This window comes from Nyctereutes procyonoides, unplaced genomic scaffold (assembly GCF_905146905.1).
Source record: "Nyctereutes procyonoides isolate TBG_1078 unplaced genomic scaffold, NYPRO_anot_genome, whole genome shotgun sequence".
NCBI lineage: Eukaryota > Metazoa > Chordata > Mammalia > Carnivora > Canidae > Nyctereutes > Nyctereutes procyonoides.
This window is the reverse complement of record NW_026575049.1, coordinates 13,245,553-13,265,350: the sequence shown is the minus strand read 5'-3', so window position 1 is coordinate 13,265,350 and position 19,798 is coordinate 13,245,553. Positions and strand designations below refer to the sequence as shown.

The window sequence follows — 19,798 nt, the reverse complement described above, 5'->3', positions numbered from 1 at the left end:
TTCTGTATTTTTATTTAAAGCTAAACAAGCATTAAGAAAGCAGCAAACAAAGGCATGGAAGAAGCTACAACAACAAAAAGAACAGGAAAGACAGAAAGAAGAGGATCAGCGGAAACAAGCTGAAGAAGAAGAGAGAAGGAAAAGAGAAGAAGAAATCAGAAAAATTCGAGATCTCTCAAATCAGGAAGAGCAGTACAATCGATTCATGAAATTGGTTGGTGGAAAGAGGAGATCAAGAAGTAAGGTAAAGATAAAATCAAAATATTATTCAAATTTAAGGGTCCTAAAAAAAAAAAAAACAAATTTAAGGGTCCTTATTGTCCTACTTCATAAATTCAGTCAGCTATGAAAAAGTATAGAGTTCTTGTGTTTGATGGAACTTGTTATAACTTTGGGAGAGAAGGGAAGGTTGGTTATAATTTGAGAATAAGTTTCCTGTAGTTGTGGATATTAGAAATAGAAGAAATGAAAGCCAAAAATTATGGTTAGCAAAGTCTGCTTTGATTTTTTTATCTTTCTCTATTTAGAAGAAAGTAGGATTACTAACTTGTGAGGATTTATACTAAAAATGGCCATACCCTAAGCATATTATAGGCAGAATTTCATTTAGTTTTTTTTAAGCATTTGTTTAGTTTTGCAGAATTGAAAGTGTATCATGACCAATTGGTATGGATTATTTTAAAGAATGTTGACTCCTAATAGTCTTGGTTCTGTGGCTACTTTAGTTACTTAGCATTTGTGAACCTTTACTAAGTAAAGTCATTGATAATGATTGTCATTATTTTTTATGGATGGTGTCAGGCAGTAAACTGGAGATTTAATATTAATTTAGTGGTATATTTGAAATTATACTTGTGAATGAACTATTGAAGAAGACAGGGATGTTAAGTAAGAGCTCTTTAATTGTAGAGAGTCAAGTTAGGTTTGCTTAAGGAAGGAATTTATAAATATACTTTGAACTTCTAAAAAGTACCTTGATAGACTTTTTTTTTTTTGTTTTTTAAGATTTTATTTATTTATTCATGAGAGAGGTAGAGAAAGGCAGAGACACAGACAGAGGGAGAAGTAGGCTCCCTGCGGGGAACCCAGTGCAGGACTCATCCAGGATCCCAGAATCATGCTCTGAGCCAAAGGCAGACACTCAACCACTGAGCCACCCAGGTGTCCCTTGATAGAATATTTTTTAAGAGAAAAGTACCATATTTGTTTTCACATAACTCTTTTGTCAATCTGGGTAGGTTTTGTTAGTTTTTAGTTATGAACTGTCTTTGTGAGTGAAACATTGTAAGAAATACAAAATGAAAACCACATAAGGGGATCCCTGAGTGGCTCAGTAGTTTAGCGCCTGCCTTTGGCCCAGGGCGCAATCCTAGAGACCCGGGATCGAGTCCCACGTTGGGTTCCCAGCATGGAGCCTGCCTCTCCCTCTGCCTCTGTCTCTGCCTCTCTCTCTCCCTATGTCTATCATAAATAAATAAAATCTTTAAAAAAAAGAAAAAAAAAAAGAAAACGACATAAGCCCACTACTTAAGAGTTTCTAATTTTCAGCTGTCATCATTGTGTTCATAACTAAGATGTTACTGGATTTTTTCAGAAAGCTCTAAAATATAGTCCTTTTTTTAAAAAAAAGATTAAGAGAAAGAAAATGAGTGTGGGGGAGAGAGAGAGAGAGAGAGAGAATCTGATGCCGACTCTGCAGAGCACAGAGCCCAATGCAATGGCTCTCTCCCACAACCAGGATATTCATGACCTAAGCCAAAACCAAGAGTTGGACACTCAACCAACTAAGCCACCCAGGTGCCCCTAAAATACACTCTTTTGATGACCTGAAACTTGAATTTATTCATCTAGTTTCTCATACAGGGAGAGTCCATAAGTGTTCAAAAACTTCGTGTCATCTTATTTATAGAGGAATATGATTTTTGATACTGTTCTTTAGATCACTGTCATTTGTTTCATAATTTGTAGCCTAAGAATAGACTAAGACAGAAAATGCTTTGAAATTGAAAAAAATCTTGTGTTCTTAGTCTTCAGATCCTGACCTAAGGCGATCCCTAGATAAGCAACCTACTGATAGTGGAGGAGGTATTTATCAATATGATAACTATGAAGAAGTTGCTATGGATACAGATAGTGAAACCAATTCTCCAGGTATGAGCCAAAGCTTAAAACATTCTCATATTCACAAATTTTCATAAATGGAAAATGATCATAAAACCAACCAAAACCTTGAAAGAAATGTGTAATGAAAGTGACTTTTGCTGGTGAATTGTGTAATGATAAATGTTTAATGGTGTACTTTGAGAGCAAACCTCACGTTTCTTATATTAACCTTTTTTTTTTTTTCAGATTTTTCTTTCTAGATAGTATTTAAATAAAAGACAGTGTTTAAACTCTGCTATTAACTATTTGATCTAAAAAATGAGGATTGTGGGAAAGATGAGAGCAGTGCTTTTATTATTATTATTATTTTTATTTTTAAAGATTTTATTTTTTTATTTATGAGAGACACAGAGAGAGAGGCAGAGATACAGGCAAACGGAGAAGCAGGCTCCATGCAGGGAGCCTGCCGTGGGACTCGATCCCGGGTCTCCAGGATCACGCCCTGGGCTGAAGGCGTTGCTAAACTGCTGAGCCACCTGGGCTTCCCTAGAGCAGTGCTTTTAAATAAAAATAACCACAGTAAACTTTTGATCTCTTAAGTTACCTTTATATCATAATTTCTGCTTTAGTCATAAAAACCTTTATTGTTTTTGGGCTTCCTTTCTCCTTCCAGTGATGTTACTTTGTAGGAATTTGGAGATGGTAAGTGGTATTACTAGTGGCTTAGGAGAGGCTAGTTAGAACTGATCAGGGAAGTACTTCATTTAGATTGCATACTCTAAGATGTGACTATTCTTGAGGGCTGGAGATTTTAGTTGATATTCAGGGCTGATTCTGTGGGAGACGTATTTTCTCACTAATTAAAACACACAAGATAGGCAGATAACTGAATGCAGTTGGCATTCTAGGAACTGGAATACTTACTTGAAAGATTGTGTGATCAGTGTACTTCTCCCTGTGGTCACATTGTCAAAACACATCAACACTGGAATCTTACTTGAGTGTGTGTAGATAGAGACAAAGAAAAATCTATATGATTTGGGTATGTTTACCAAAAGTGCTTATTTTTTGGTTATTGTTTTTAGGCTATGTTTGATTATTTCATATTATGTTCTGACTTCAAAATTTAACTCTCTTTGATCAGAGTTAAGTTTTCTTATTTCTGGGTTTGTCAAGATAATTTATTAAATTCCCAAGTACTGGCAATATTAATACATTTTACTTCTATAAAACAACTTTGCGAACTATACTTTGAAAAGAATTTTGTAAAAAATTAATAGAGAATGTACTCTTCACTCAGCTTTGTCAAATTCTAGCTCTTTGCTGTATTCACTACAGGTATTTATTTTTAAGAATAAAATATTCTAAAGGCTGATGTATTTTCAAATGGTATATTTTGGATACAGGTTAACTATATAAATCATATGGGTAATAGCCATATTGACTTGTGATACAGCTGGGATAAAAAGTAGTATTATATATACTACTGAGTTTTTTCCCTGAGTTTATATATAGTTTATTGGGTAGCAAAAGTAGTCTGAATCTGCCATATTTCACTAAGAAACCACTGAAGATAAAATGCACAATTATTTTTATCTGCTAGTAGCAGGGAAGGGAAGAAAAATGGAAGGGAAGAAAAATGCATTGATTCTATTTCAGAATTATTAAATGTGACAAAGTATACATATGTAACTTTTTTTTTTTTAAAGATTTTATTTATTCATGATAGAGAGAGAGAGGCAGAGACACAGGCAGAGGGAGAAGCAGGCTCCATGCAGGGATCCCGACGTGGGATTCGATCCCTGGTCTCCAGGATCTTGCCCTGGGCCAAAGGCAGGCGCTAAACCGCTGCGCCACCCAGGGATCCCCATTTAACTTCTTAATGCATTAAGAAGGTGGTTCTTTTCATTCCTACTCCTGTTTGCTGTCTATACAATTTAAATAGCTCATTTTTTCATTCCATACAAAGGGAAGAATGAAGTTACCACATTACTTGTTTTTTGGTTAGGGTAGTTCAGTAGATTCAGGGGAATTTTTTATTTTGTTATTCCTTAAAAAATATGTTTGTAAAAAAGAAAAAATATGTTTCTTATCTTTTCCTGCTCTATTGCCTGTTACCTGCTCTATTGTCTTTCCTGCACTGTTTCCTGTTTCCATTATTAGGTGAAAAGTGGAACAGAAGGAGAGAGTTTTAAGACACTAATTGTCAACTTAGGTTGGAAGGCTGACTTTATGATGATAAGGGACAAAACTGAATTGGTGGAAAGGTCTCATGGAGGTTAAAGATATTAATTTGCACATCTACTTAGATGTATTTATATTTCTTCAAGCATATCATAAGTTTGGGATCCCTGGGTGGCGCAGCAGTTTGGCGCTTGCCTTTGGCTCAGGGCGCGATCCTGGAGACCCGGGATCGAGTCCCATATCGGGCTCCCGGTGCATGGAGCCTGCTTCTCCCTCTGCCTATGTCTCTGCCTCTCTCTCTCTCTCTCTGTGACTATCATAAATAAAAAAAAAAAATCATAAGTTTATTAGTTTATTCCTTTCAAAGTATATTTGTTAAAAAAAAAACAAAAACAAAACAAAGTATATTTGTTTGTAAACTCCTCTAACAAAAAATTGTTTTACAGCCCCTTCACCGGTGCAACCACCATTCTTCTCTGAATGTTCACTGGGGTATTTTTCTCCAGCACCATCTATTTCTCTGCCTCCACCACCTCAGGTTTCTGTAAGTGAGAATTGATGTGATTTTTAAGAAAATTATTCCGTTGTTTTGTGTCTTTTCTAATTTTTTTTTGAAAAACTGACATGTAACTAAAAGTTAATATTTGAAGAGATCTTAATTTAGAATTGTTCACCAGAATTAATAACTATGAAACCTACAGAATAAATAGTTAATTATGTATTGGCAGGCTGTCCATTTGGTAGATTTTTTCCGTAGCTAATTTTTAATCTCCTGTGTACTTTCTTTCAATACTTACTAGCATGTTTCCTTTTTTCCTTCTCAGCTAGTAGCTACTCCAAAAATTTATTCCAAAACAGAGTAAGATTATATACTGTTTGGGATTATCTTCTTTGGCAGTTGGGGTTTAAGTGCTTTAGGATACTTCTAGAAATAAACTCTCTCCTTTCTACTCTTTTGATGAATACAGTTATTTTTAATTTGAAATTTCAGCAAAGGAAGAGCATTGTATATAGAAGTTAATTTCTTTTCCCCCACCTACCCTTCCTTTTAAAAGAAGTGCCAGGCCCTCATTAAAAAAAAAAAAAAAAAAGGGAAAAGAAAAAAGGAAGTAGGGGAATCCTAAAGAAAAGTTCTAAAGTTATTTCTAGATTGAAAGAACCTACAGATCAAGTTGGAGCTCTCTCAGTAGGTTAGCGGGAACTTTGCCATTTCACAGTCATTGGGTGGACATCTGATGTCCTCTTAGGAAGCCTAAAGTCAGAGGGATATTTTTTTTTATTTTTTATTTTTTGGAGAGGGATATTTTAGAGCACTGAGTGAGAGAAAACTTTTTTCTTCTTCCTTTAAATGTTTCCTTTTGGGAAATGGAGAATGGATGAATTAAATGCTGAGAGAAATACTGGAAGGTCTTTGAAACAAAAATATATCCAAACTCAGAGATTTGTATAAATTTAGTTTTCTTTATAAATAATTTCTAAGAAGCCACTGTGCAGGGATTTAAGAGATTTTTCTTGACACAGTTATTGAGATACTCGGTACTATTCTTAGAATCTCTTTGGTGCCTAATTTTTGTTTTTTACTTAAATAACCTGTGTTCTTGGTTTTTAGTATCTTCACTTGTTTTCAGGTAGTATCTAGAAGAAAGACCTCATAAAATTTGATTTCTGTCTTTTGGAATGCTGAATGAAAATAAAGGGAATGGAGAAGTGTATATAGTTAATTACCTGGAAGTTCACAAATTAAATGTTTCAAATATTGTTGATTTTTTTATTCCAAAAATTACATGTTTTTCATGGTTGAATATTGAATTTGGTTTAGTTTAAAGATGTATAGGACACTTTGTTCACTTATGCTTACAACTAAAATAATAACCTAAAGTTTATCTGTTTAAATTTATTGTTGCTCCAGATTTAAATATTTGGAATTTGTAAAATTTTCATTGTAATTGTTATTTCTTCTCTTTTAAAAATAACTAGTCTATGCCACCTTTGAGCCAGCCTTATGTGGAAGGCTTGTGTGTTTCTCTTGAACCTCTACCTCCTCTACCACCTTTACCACCTCTCCCACCTGAAGATCCAGAACAGCCTCCAAAACCACCTTTTGCAGATGAAGAAGAGGAGGAAGAAATGCTGCTTCGAGAAGAGCTACTTAAATCTCTTGCAAATAAAAGAGCTTTTAAGCCAGAGGTAATTTAGGTGCTTGAACCTCTAGGTGGTGCTCTTGACTCTTGTTTTAGCTTTGCTTTTCTCTGGAATTCACTGGGCGTTTCAGTAAAGTAGTGTAAGTCTGAAACTGATTTACTCGAGATTTTTCAAGATGACAGAACTTTCTTTTTGTTTAAAAATATTTCATATTTCTCTTTTCCTTATTCAGGAAACATCCAGTAATAGTGACCCACCTTCACCTCCAGTTCTGAACAATTCACAGCCTGTGCCAAGAAGCAATCTATCAATAGTCAGTATTAATACAGTATCTCAGCCTAGGATACAGAATCCAAAGTTTCACAGAGGACCTCGTCTTCCACGAACTGTCATCTCGGTAAGAACAAGCAAAGTATTGAATCCTACTGTTAAATAGTTTATGAGAAATTTTTATGAAATTGTGCTGTCTTACTCCCTAACTCCTAGTTTATATATGTACATATATTCACATATAAGTAAAAATTTATTATTTTTTATTAATAGTGAAATGGGAGTGGCTTCTTCACTTGAAAACTAGTATAGTTCAGTGATAATTTTGGGGGGGAAGCATTATTTTCATCATTTCCTCTGCCATTTTTTTTCACTTCACTTCATTTTTTCTATATAAATTGGTCCACTGGGATCCCTGGGTGGCGCAGTGGTTTGGCGCCTGCCTTTGGCCCAGGGCACGATCCTGGAGACCCGGGATCGAATCCCACGTCGGGCTCCCGGTGCATGGAGCCTGCTTCTCCCTCTGCCTGTGTCTCTGCCTCTCTCTCTCTCTCTCTCTCTGTGACTATCATAAATAAATAAAAATTTAAAAAAAAAATAAATAAATTGGTCCATTTATATTTTTTTGTTCTAGAGTTGCTTTTAGCAAATTGTATGTGTATTTTTTATTTCTCCCATCTTAATTTATGTTCTCATATTTTTTCCAGTTAATGACTGTACCATAATGACAGAATTCATTTATGATATTTACTGATGTCCATTAAAGAACTTGAAATGACAGTTTCTTTTTACCTTGTTTCCAATGGCTTTGAAATAAAATAACCGAAGTAAAGCCAAGTGGAAATCTTGCCTCTGTTAGGTAAACCAATTTTGGCCACTTTCTCTATATAACCACAAAAGCCAAAAAGTTTTGTCAAATAACTATGTAGAATTATTAATTTTTTGGTTGTAAAGAGTTATTAATTTAGGTGGCATTATGGTTCTTTATATAGAAAGTTGGAGAAAATGGGGCACTTGGATGGCTCAGTTGATTAAAGCATCTGACTCTTGGTTTTGGCTCAGGGTCGTGGGATTGAGCCCCTGCTCAAGATTCTTTTTCCCTCAGCCTCTGTCCCTCCCCATCTCCAAAATAAAGAAAAAAAAGAAAGAAAGTTGGAGAAAATAAAACTTAATGAGACAGGTGATCATACTAGTATCTAGAAAGATATTTCCATATCTGAAAATAGAGAATATTTTTTGTGGCCGACAAATAACCAGTCTTGGTGAAATGGAACAAAGTTAGTTATGCAACATAACCATAAGAAACCATAGACTATCTACTTGGAATTTATTATTTTTAAGAATTGAAATTCAAGACTTATTCAAGGCCACTTTAGTTGGGGTAAAGTCAAGAAAAGAATACTTTGGTCATCAAAAGTAACTTGTTATCTTTGCAGCTTCCAAAGCATAAATCAGTGGTTGTAACACTGAATGATTCAGATGACAGTGAGTCTGATGGAGAGGCTTCCAAGTCAACAAATAGTGTTTTTGGTGGATTGGAGTCTATGATTAAAGAAGCAAGAAGAACTGCTGAGGTAAGTGCAATAATGAAAGATGAAATGAAAGATGATGTCTTAGTAATCATTAAAGTTTTTATTTTCCTGAAAATTAGACCTTAGAGGTCTAGATTTCTAATATATTGAATTGTGGAAATATTTTAAGTATTTGTGTTATCGAGGATTTTATATAATGAAGAATGTATAATTTAGTTAGATTTAACTATTAAAAACCCACTTAATTTTTTTTAAATTGACTAATTGACTAATCCTTTTTTCAAAATAGTAAAACTTGAGTGGATAATTGTCTCTGTACTAAGGAAACTTACGATTTGAAATTGTATCGTATTACCAGAAGGAAACTTACTGATTTAAAATTGTATCGTATTACCAGAAGACTGTTTTTTTTGTTTTCTTTTTTTAAAGATTTTATTTATTTATTTATGAGAGACACACAGAGAGAGGCAGAGACACAGGCAGAGGGAGAAGCAGGCTTCCTGCAGGGAGCCTGACATGGGACTCCAGGATCAGGCCCTGGGCTCAAGGTGGCGCTAAACCATTGAGCCACCCAGGCTGCCCAGAAGACAGTTTTTATTAAATTTATAATCTAAACTAATTAATCTAAACTTTTACCCTCATTCTTATTATTACATATGTTGGTTACTATGATTTAGTTCAATTATTTTAAAACTGTAGGGCTTACTAGGTCTTAAAATTAAGTTGTGGTTAGTAGAGTAGGCTGCATTGTTAAAAGAAGTAGGAAATAATTATGAATTACTCCTCTATTTCTAAATATGTAAATGTACAGTGGGTTACAATGTAAAGTGCAAATCTTAGTGTGGGATTATTAAAAGCGGTTGATCTGGTGGACTTCAACTGTTTTCTAGCAAGCGTCAAAACCAAAAGTACCTCCAAAATCTGAAAAAGAAAATGATCCCATGCGGACACCTGAAGCCTTGCCTGAAGAAAAGAAGATTGAGTATAGATTGTTAAAGGAAGAAATTGCCAAGTAAGTGGCATTTCTTGTAATTAACTTTAAAAGTATGTGCTATTTCAGTACTTAGTCTTTACACAATTTTTTTGTCATGAGTGATGCTGATTTTATCCAAGATAACTCACAGGTGATCATTTATAGACTTGAATACAGTGGCACACTGAGATATAAACAGCTTGGAAAAAGATGAAAGTTGTAATAAAGGAGAACTATGAACTTTTTTATACTTTCAATAATTTTGTCACTTTTACCTTAGTAAAGCTGAAAAAATACTTAGTAGAATCAGCAGTATTTTTCTCTTTTTAAATTAAAGTGTAGTTGACACACAGTGTTGTACCAATTTTAGGTGTACAACATAGTGATTTGACAACTTTATACCATGCAGACTTTCAGCTTTGAATGGCATCTTTGTCATGGGTATTGATCATCATCGTTATTAGCCAATATGACTAATATTTTTATTTTATGAAATAGAATAGATGTTTAAGGATAAATAATTTCAGTTTATGCTTTGGTATAATTCATCTACTTTTATTGTCTTAGTCGAGAGAAACAGCGTTTGATTAAATCAGATCAGCTGAAGACAAGTTCGTCATCCCCAGCAAACTCTGATGTGGAAATTGATGGAATTGGCCGAATAGCGATGGTTACTAAGCAGGTTACAGATGCAGAAGCAAAACTTAAAAAACATAGGTGAGCCTCTTTATCTCATTAAATATTGGCATATTTTTAAATGTTATATATTGGAATAATATATTTTTGTGGTGTATGTCAACAAGTATACTGCTAAAACTAATAAGCTGTCATTTTGTTGAATTACACATTTACATAAAGTAATAGTATTAATGTTTAGAAATATCAAGATTTGAAAGATTTGTTTCCCTGCAGATATATACATGGCTTATTCATTGCTAAAAACATTTATGAAATTCCTTGTTTTGGATTTTTTTTAAAACTTTGATTATCTTTTTGAAATACCTTCATTGGAACCATATGTTGTTAAAGGTGGGCTTGATTGTTGTAAATAGTCATTACCCAGTCTGTTGAGTAAGACACATAGTCAAATACGGCATTATTATAAATGTTATAAGTGTGTGAATATTAATTTATGATCCTAAACTTACATGTTTTGTGAAATCAATGTATTGTTTGGTGTTTCAGAATTTTGAAAATGTATAACCTCACAGGATGAACATAATCATAGAATTCATTGGCATATTTAGGCAAGTTAAATTATTTTATTGAGGTTTAATGGACATATATTAGTTTCAGATGTACACCATAATGGTTTGGTATACGTGTATATTAGGAAATGGTCACTAAAGTAAGTTTTGTGACATCTATCCCCATATATATGGTTACAAATTTTTTGGTGTGTGATGAGGACCATTAGCATATGTTTGATAGAAATGATTATATTCGATATGGCGATACATCTTTTTCATTCCATACACCTTGAAATCATTAGTTGATGAAGAACAAAATGGCTTTTGTTAACATCAGCATTTAATGAATTTTGTTCTGTTAGTCCCCCTGTAAGTTTACACATGTAACAGGGAGGTTCTATTCAAGAATGGTAAGACATTCCTTACTCTGTTTTTAATAACTAATTCATAAACTCCAAGCTTGACCGTAAAAATTGATCTTAGTGAGGAATTAACTCTTAATGTTAAAAATCATTAACAATGTGTAAATAATTTAATGGTTTTTAAAATTAAAGCAAGCTTCAAAAGTTCACCACCCATAGTTACTTAATGAAAGGAAAAAGGTAGAAATTTACAACCACCTTATCTTTTTTAAATCATGAAAAAACAATGTAACTTGGAGTATTTTGGTAAGGCACCATAGATCCTTCAAGGAGTTAATGACTATGTAAATTTTTTATAAGTAAACAAAAGTATGTTCTGTTCTCCATTTCTGAACAAGACATTGGAGATTAAGTATTCTGAACAAAATGAAATACATTTTAAAATAGTGTTTATAAACATCTTCAACTTTGAATATTTGTCTTCGTGCTATCATATTTTATTACTTCTAAAGCATGCCATTATCTTATGCACTAAGAAAGAAAACCTGCTCCTGGCCAAACTGTGATATACAGTAATGCTTAAGACATTACTGATATTAGAGATCTGAAAAATGTGCTCCATAAATGAAATGTTGTGGTGACCATAGATCTCTTAAATTATGAATAAGAAATGGTATTTTGTATGTTTTAAAGGAGATTAAAATAAATTCATTTAGGTTCCATTTATTTAATAGCTAATAAAAAGTGAAAAGGTTTTAAAAAATTCTTTTATCTTTCTATTCCCCATTCTATCACATATTCTCTATATGATTCTTTCTAGATGTCAATTTTCGTAACTGTTGAAATATAGTATCTCCTGGGAAAGATACTTAATATTTTTAACTATAATATTCAGTAGTTGAGAAAATGAAAATTTATATCCGTACATTTATTTTTTGTCCTGTTTTTATTCTTAGTTCCAAACTTTACATCTGTATATTGTTTAAAAATTCAGACTTCCTTTTCCTTGCTTTATGAGTTAGAGATTTGTAAGTGTGCTTTTGATTATGCTTATTAGATGCTTGTTTATGTATTAAGAGTATTATAAATGATGTTAAAGCAGTTTTTGTCTTAAGTCCTCATCTTTCAGGGGTTATATAGGGTCAGATTCAGTCACATCTACTAGTAGTAGTTTTTTAACTGTAATTCACATTGTTCAGACCTATAGTTCCTTTCATAAAATGTAATAATATATTTGAATACCTCTGTGATTAGTGAATATGAAAGTAGTCATTCTTTTAATTCTTTTTTTTTTAAGATTTAGAATTTTTTTTAAAAGATTTTATTTATTATTCATGAGAGACAGAGAGAGAGAGAGAGAGAGAGAGGCAGAGACACAGGCAGAAGGAGAAGCAGGCTCCATGCAGGGAGCCCGACGTGGGACTGGACCCTGGGTCTCCAGGATCACATCCCAGGCTGAAGGCGGCACTAAACCGCTGAGCCACGGGGCTGCCCAATCATCCTTTTAATTCTTATCTGTGTGTTATCAATATATATGTATTTTTAAGATTTATTTATTTGAGAGCATGCATGCACTGCAGGTGGGAGGAGGAGAGGTAGAGAGAGTCTTAGGCAGACTCCCCACCTTGCTCAGAGTTGGTTGTGGGGGCTCAGTCTTACCACCTCACAGCTTGAAATCAAGAGTCGGATTCTTAACCCACTGCAGTATATTTTGTAAAATGAGCTACTGCTTTGTAAATATTTTATTCTGATGGTGTTAGTCCACTAGTTTAAAAACATATGAATTTTATTATTTCCCAATTAGGATTCTCTTGATGAAAGATGAATCTGTTTTAAAGAATCTCGTACAGCAAGAAGCTAAGAAGAAAGAATCTGTTCGAAATGCTGAAACAAAGATTACAAAACTTACAGAACAGCTTCAGGCAACAGAGAAAATTCTCAGTGTCAACAGAATGTTTTTAAAGAAGCTTCAGGAACAAGTAATGTTCTTTTTTAAATTAAGCTATTGTAGTCTCATGTTTACTGCACATTTTTATGGGCCAAATTTTTTGTAAAACAAAACCATAAATCACAACCATCAAAATATAGAACCTTTGTATTGTTTTCCATTGTGACATGATACTGGAATATTTTTATTTTCAGGTGAATACCCTAAAGCTGCTGTGTTAAAGAAGGTATTTCCTCTCCTAAGGTTTACATTTATATTTCCAGAATTATCCTATATTTTCAGATTCACAAAGTTCAACAACGTGTTACCATTAAGAAAGCTTTGACTCTAAAGTATGGAGAAGAGCTTGCTCGGGCAAAGGCAGTGGCCAGTAAAGAAATAGGAAAACGTAAACTGGAACAAGATCGCCTTGGAGTAAGTTGTTTGTAGGAATATTTTCTTTTTGGAAAGGGGAAAGTTTTCATGATACTTTTGAGGGTAAGATATATATAAAATAACTTTTTATCTGCATATTCAGAAAGATTAAAGCTTTGTTTTTAAATGACATCCACAATTTGAAAGTCTTATTTTATAGTTACTGTTTTGACTCTTGTTTTTTGTTTTCCATAGATTATGCCAGATTAACTGGCATAACTTTTGGGGACTTTTTATATTTTACTCTCATCAGTGATTTAGTTTTATAATGTTGGACTTATGTTGTAGGGATAACACATTTATCTTACCAAAAATTGTTTATGAAATCATAGCCATGTAAAATATGTGTATCACTTTCTTCCCCCAGCCAAACAAAATGATGAGACTGGACAATTCTCCAATATCAAGTCCCAGAAAGCATTCAGCAGAACTGATTGCTATGGAAAAAAGACGATTACAAAAGCTAGAATATGAATATGCCCTGAAAATTCAGAAACTAAAAGAAGCGCGGGCCCTTAAAGCAAAGGAACAACAGAATATTGCTCCAGTTGTGGAAGAGGAACCTGAATTTTCTTTACCTCAACCGTCGCTTCACGATCTGACTCAAGATAAATTAAGTCTGGACACTGAGGAAAATGATGTTGATGATGAGATTTTGTCTGGTTCAAACAGGGAACGAAGAAGATCATTTTTAGAGTCTAATTCTTTTACTAAACCTAACCTTAAGCACACTGATACACCTAACAAAGAATGCATAAACAAACCTACTAAGAATACAGTGGAAAAACCAGAACTTTTTCTGGGGTTAAAAATTGGTGAATTACAGAAATTATATTCAAAAGCTGATAGCTTAAAACAGTTGATTTTAAAAACCACTACAGGCATTACAGAAAAGGCTTTACATGGTCAGGTAACTGGACATTTCATATGCTTTATAAAATCTAGGATTAATTTTAGCCTTATTTGGTTTATGTAATGGCTGTTTTCTTTCGTAGGAGATTTCTGTGGATGTGGATTTTGTGACAGCGCAGAGTAAAACAACAGAAGTGAAGCCGTGTCCTTTTAGACCCTACCATAGTCCTCTTCTAGTTTTTAAGTCCTACAGGTATAAAAGAAACATTCAATGAGCTGGAATTTCAGAACTGCTCCTTGATCTTAATGACAGTATAATCTTGGATATTTTATGATAATGAAATAATGAAAAAAATAATTGTGTCATGGTGACTAAAAATGAACTTGGTCGTTTAGGGAAAATAAAATAGCCTTATTGTCAGATTTGAACCATATCAGGAAGGTTTAGCTCATACGGTTTATTCTTACCAAGTTACTGGGAGAATTGTGGAGAATCTGGATTACTGTCTGTTAGGGATTTTAGGAAAAATGACTAGAATCAAATGAGAATTTATAAATTTTAAAAAGAAGTTTACTGTTCTCTAAGGAATGCATTGGCCAGCTTTCATAAAATTTATTTAGACATTCTCAGATGATTAACTTCGTGGGGGTTGTCTCTTTAAAAAGACTTCCAGAAGTTGTGAGACTGTTAAGTGGGTAGGATTTAATTATCATAAAGCACCTATCAGGTGGTGGACTCTTCCCCTAGTTTTTTTGTTGCCTGGTAACATGTGCAAGGAATATGAATGTTACATACCATTTTATTATATGATAAGAAAACAGTACTTTTAAAGATTTTATTTGAGCATGAGGAGGTGCAGAGGGAGAGGGAGAGAATTTCAGACAGACTCCCTGATGAGCACAGAGCCTGCTTCAGGGCTTGATCTCAGGACCCTAAGATCATGACCTGAGCCAAGATCTAGAGTCGAACTCAACCAATGAGCCACCCAGGCAGCCTGGAAAACACTACTTTTAAAATACAGGGCTTTTTGTTGTTTTATGTTTTAGATTTTTTTGTGTTCTAGGTATAAAAATAGTCCCTACCAGTTGATAATGTTTTTTTTTAGAGTTCATTTTGGCTCTACGTTAGTAGATAATAGTAAGCTCAAAGTATAGAAATTTTAATTGAGAAAAATGAAAAATTTCATTTTCTGGGGAATGTGTATGGAGTATAATGTACCCCCTCCTTTTGTCTCCTTAGATTTAGTCCATACTATCGAACCAAGGAAAAACTTCCCTTAAGCTCAGTATCATACAGTAACATGATTGAACCGGATCAGTGTTTCTGCCGTTTTGATTTAACAGGAACATGTAATGATGATGATTGTCAGTGGTGAGTAGTTTTTATTTGTGAATATTTTATGATCTAAAAGGCAACCTTGGTTATTTGGCTTTGATATATACACGATTATCTTTTCTGTGTTGTCATTTTATTTTAGGCAGCATACACAGGATTACACACTTAGCCGAAAGCAGCTGTTCCAGGACATTCTGTCGTATAATCTGTCTCTGATTGGTTGTTCAGAGACAAGCACTGATGAAGAAATTGCTGCTGCAGCAGGTATTTAAAGACCTCTTGTTCACCCAAGTGAAAATTTGAATGAAGGCAATTAAAAAATGTTATGTTCAGTTGTTGATGTCTTTTGTTGCAGTAATTCATTCACCTATAGCATTTTATCCAGATTTGCTCTAATATTGTAGTCATTAGCCATATCCTGCTATTCAAGTATAAATTAACTAAAATTTCTTCCTGAGTTGCAGTAGCCACATTTCAAGTGTTTGATAGCTACTTTTGAGCTCAATAGTTCATTGGTGGTAAGTGCCTACCAATAGGATATTGCACACATTCCATCATTGCGGGAAGTGCTTTGGACAGAGCTTATCTATAGGTTCAATTTATTTAGAAGAATATGTTAACATATTTGTATAGCAATTTTATTAATGATTTTAAGACAGACCTCTGTTTTTATTTATCATTTTAAAAATAGAGGATTAGAAATTAAGATGAATGTGGTTTCAAATTCTACAAAGAAATAAAAAGGGCTTTATACACTTTGATATTGTAGGAAGCGTAGATTAATGTCAAACATTGTGAATAAATACTATTAAGATTGTCTCCAGATTTATTGCTAAATATTAAACCTTACTGCAAGTGTTTTGGAAGTAAATGAATTGGTGATTATTAAACTTAGTGTTAACCACAACACAGGGTAATTATAAAGTCACTGAATCTATGTAATCATTCTCAGTTTGGGACTTTAATTTTCACTTCTTTATAGTTTGTTTCAAGAAATACTTTGTTTTTGGAACCCAATTTGGGTGTGTGATGTAAGATTTGCCATAGTAGTTAAGGTAATGGAGGCCTTGCCTTCCAGGAGGCATATGTGTTTTTGACTAGTAATGTATGCTTCCTTTTAATTTTTAAATTACTCTTCACTATATACTCTTTAATTAATCTTGTCTCTGTAATCCATGTTTTTTATACTTTTTGTAAGTGAGGATAACATTCCTCTAATTTCAGAAAAATATGTTGAGAAACTTTTTGGAATAAATAAAGATCGAATGTCAATGGACCAGATGGCTGTTCTCCTTGTTAGCAATATCAATGAAAGTAAAGGCCATAGTGAGTATCTCTCTCTCTCTCTCTCTCTCTCTCTCTCTCTCTCTCTCTCTCTCACACACACACACACACACACACACACACACATACACACATACACACACACACACATGCACACACAAGGACCTTGTAATTTATGAGAGCAAATTTTTCCGAATTATATACGGATGGCATTATGTTCTCTAAAATACATATGTATATGTATATATGTATGTAACATGCTTATAGGGTAGAACAAACATCTTTTTCTAGGGTAGAAAATACATATGTATGTCATTTCTGACTAACAATAATTTTAGCTCTTTCTGAATACTGTTTGGGTAGCCTTTAAAACTATAAAAAACAAGTTATATCAACTAATAATCTTCTCCTGTCTACTTTAGCACCACCATTTACAACCTATAAAGATAAAAGAAAGTGGAAGCCAAAATTTTGGAGGAAACCTATTTCAGAGAATAGCTTCAGTAGTGATGAGGAACAGTCTACAGGACCAATTAAGTATGGTAAGAAGTAATTTAAGACCCTGAATCATTAAATTCTGATGTTCCATCTTTTTCTAACACTTTACTTATGTTTGGTGTATCTAGTAGCTTGGCTTTTTGTTTCTTCTATTTTTTTTTTTAGGATTATTTATTTATTCATGAGAGACACACAGAGAGAGGCAGAGACACAGGCAGAGGGAGAAGCAGGCTTTCTGCAGGGAGCCCGATATGGGACTTGATCCCAGGACTCCAGGTCATGCCCTGAGCCGAAGGCAGATGCTCAACCACTGAGCCACCCAGGCATCCCCTTTTCTATTTTTTTTTTTTTTTTTTTAAGAACAGTGATGGCATTTAGCATTTAATACAGTTCTTCATTGTGTGGGATTGCCTACTGCCTGGTCTGTGTCCTTGTGGGCAGGTGTAGTATTTTGTTTAGTTTTCAAGCCTGTGCTTTCTTATATGCAGTAGGCTCACACAAAGAATAAATAAATGAATGAAAAAAGCAAATATGAAGAAGTGCTATATTGTCAAGCACATACTAAGTTTGCATTCTTATTAAAGTTCACATAATTTGTTTACTATTTGTGGATTAGCAGATATCTAATAGGTACATGCTCTCATGTGCTTATTTACGCTAATGTACTTTTTTTTCTAAATGTAGGATAAATCACCTTCATAAATAATAACTTTTTTTTTTTTTTTTTTTTTTTTACTGTTTAGTGAATGTGAATTATCAAGTTATGCCACTTACCTTTAAAGTAGAGACCAGGGATCCCTGGGTGGCGCAGCGGTTTGGCGCCTGCCTTTGGCCCAGGGTGCGATCCTGGAGACCCGGGATCGAATCCCACATCGGGCTCCCGGTGCATGGAGCCTGCTTCTCCCTCTGCCTGTGTCTCTGCCTCTCTCTCTCTCTCTGTGACTATCATAAATAAATTAAAAAAAAAATTAAAAAAAAAAAAGAGACCATACTTCTGGTTTGCCCAGCAGAATCCTAGTTTATACCTGTTATCCTGGTGTAGTTTTTAATAACACCCCTTTCACTTTTAGAAGTGTTCTGGTTTGTAAAAAAATTTTCTAAAAGATTTTATTTATTTATTTATTCATGATAGACCTAGAGGGGCAGAGACACAGGCAGAGGGAGAAGCAGGCTCCATGCCAGGAGCCTGATGCGGGACTTGATCCTGGGACTCCAGGATCACGCCCTGGGTCAAAGGCAGGCGCTAAACTGCTGAGCCACCCAGGGATCCCTGAGCCACCCACGGATCCCCCTGGTTTGTAAATTATAAGACATTCTACCTTAAAGTGAGCTACTGCATATATTTTGAATCTTTAGATTTTTAGACTATTTTAAAGATGAGGCCAGTTGTTTTCTTGGTCTGTGGATAAGAGAAAGTGTAAAGCTAATGATACTTTTCCTTCCAGCCTTCCAGCCAGAGAACCGGATAAATGTTCCGGCTTTAGATACAGTTGTCACCCCAGATGACGTGAGATACTTTACAAATGAAACTGATGACATCGCTAATTTAGAAGCAAGTGTGCTTGAAAATCCTTCTCATGTACAGCTTTGGCTCAAGCTTGCGTACAAGTACTTGAATCAGAATGATGGGTGGGTCCACTTCTAATCTTTGTGTCAACTGTTGCACGTTTATATTTTTGTGTTTGAAGTTTATTTCATCTATGGTAATCATATTTCCATCATGGTATCAATGAAGTCTTGTTTTTGACAAAGCCAAAAGCACTCTATTGTTTAAAAGCTATGAGAGAAAAAAAATAAATTAAAAGCCATTAGAAAAACTTTAAGATAAGATCTTGAGTTCTGTTCATGGCTCAGTGTAGGTAATAAATTAGCCCCAGTTTTTAACTCTATGAGGTAGGCTCTTTTTTCAGAGTAGGATTAGTTAATACAGTAAATTCTGAGTGGTATAAGGTTTGATTGTTTTTAAGACATGTGGTGGTGATAGGAACCTTTTTTTTTTTTTTTAAGATTTATTTGTTCTTAGAGGTAGAGGGGGAAATTGTGCATGTACGAGTACACCCGGGAGAGGAGCAGAGAGAGAGAGTCCCAAGCAGACTCTACACTGAGCACAGAGCGCCATGCAGGACTTGTTTTCACAACCCCAAGATCATGACCTCAGCTAAAGCCGAGTCAGCTGTGCAACCAACTTCGCCACCCAGGCACCCCCAGTAGTGATAGTCTTAAAATTATGTTGGTACAATAGAACAAGTTAAATTTTATGTTAATTTTTATTTAGAGATTTAAAGCTTCTGTAGGAACACCTAAATTCTGATGAATTGACATTTTTTCTATGGGTGGTGTTATGTGTCTTTGTATAAGGTAAATAAGTGATTTTTCTCACTAACCTATTGTATTTTCTATTTCCTACTTTTTGATAGTATTAGCAGGAATGGTCTTTTATTATTGTGATTTTAAATCATTATAATTTAATTTTTTAAAAAAGCTATTCTGAATGTCCGTCAAACAACTTGACATAAAAGCTTTTTCAGTAAGGCAGCTTTAGAGTGCTAATATATCACACATACCTGAATACGGTGCTTATTTAACTTAACTTGCCTTGTGTGTCATCTCCATGTTAATGGGATAAGTTAGTGTTTTCTTTTCTGACTCATTTACTGAGTGAAGGCCAAAAGAACTGTACATTATTTTATGAATAGAATCATGAGAGACA

General features: G+C 34.2%; 1 protein-coding gene across 1 annotated transcript in view; it reads left to right on the top strand.

The window, feature by feature from the left end:
• The window catches only part of ZFC3H1 (zinc finger C3H1-type containing), a 59,081-nt gene that overhangs the window by 20,053 nt on the left and 19,230 nt on the right, over positions 1-19,798 (top strand). Inside the window, exons 5-21 of the mRNA XM_055328208.1 lie at positions 21-244; positions 2,028-2,151; positions 4,734-4,831; positions 6,265-6,474; positions 6,662-6,826; positions 8,136-8,273; positions 9,122-9,243; positions 9,772-9,921; positions 12,561-12,735; positions 12,987-13,118; positions 13,486-14,028; positions 14,114-14,223; positions 15,211-15,342; positions 15,449-15,570; positions 16,531-16,632; positions 17,013-17,132; positions 18,534-18,717. Coding sequence (XP_055184183.1) covers positions 21-244; positions 2,028-2,151; positions 4,734-4,831; positions 6,265-6,474; positions 6,662-6,826; positions 8,136-8,273; positions 9,122-9,243; positions 9,772-9,921; positions 12,561-12,735; positions 12,987-13,118; positions 13,486-14,028; positions 14,114-14,223; positions 15,211-15,342; positions 15,449-15,570; positions 16,531-16,632; positions 17,013-17,132; positions 18,534-18,717 — 2,851 coding nt within the window. The remainder of the gene's footprint in view (positions 1-20; positions 245-2,027; positions 2,152-4,733; positions 4,832-6,264; positions 6,475-6,661; positions 6,827-8,135; positions 8,274-9,121; positions 9,244-9,771; positions 9,922-12,560; positions 12,736-12,986; positions 13,119-13,485; positions 14,029-14,113; positions 14,224-15,210; positions 15,343-15,448; positions 15,571-16,530; positions 16,633-17,012; positions 17,133-18,533; positions 18,718-19,798) is intronic.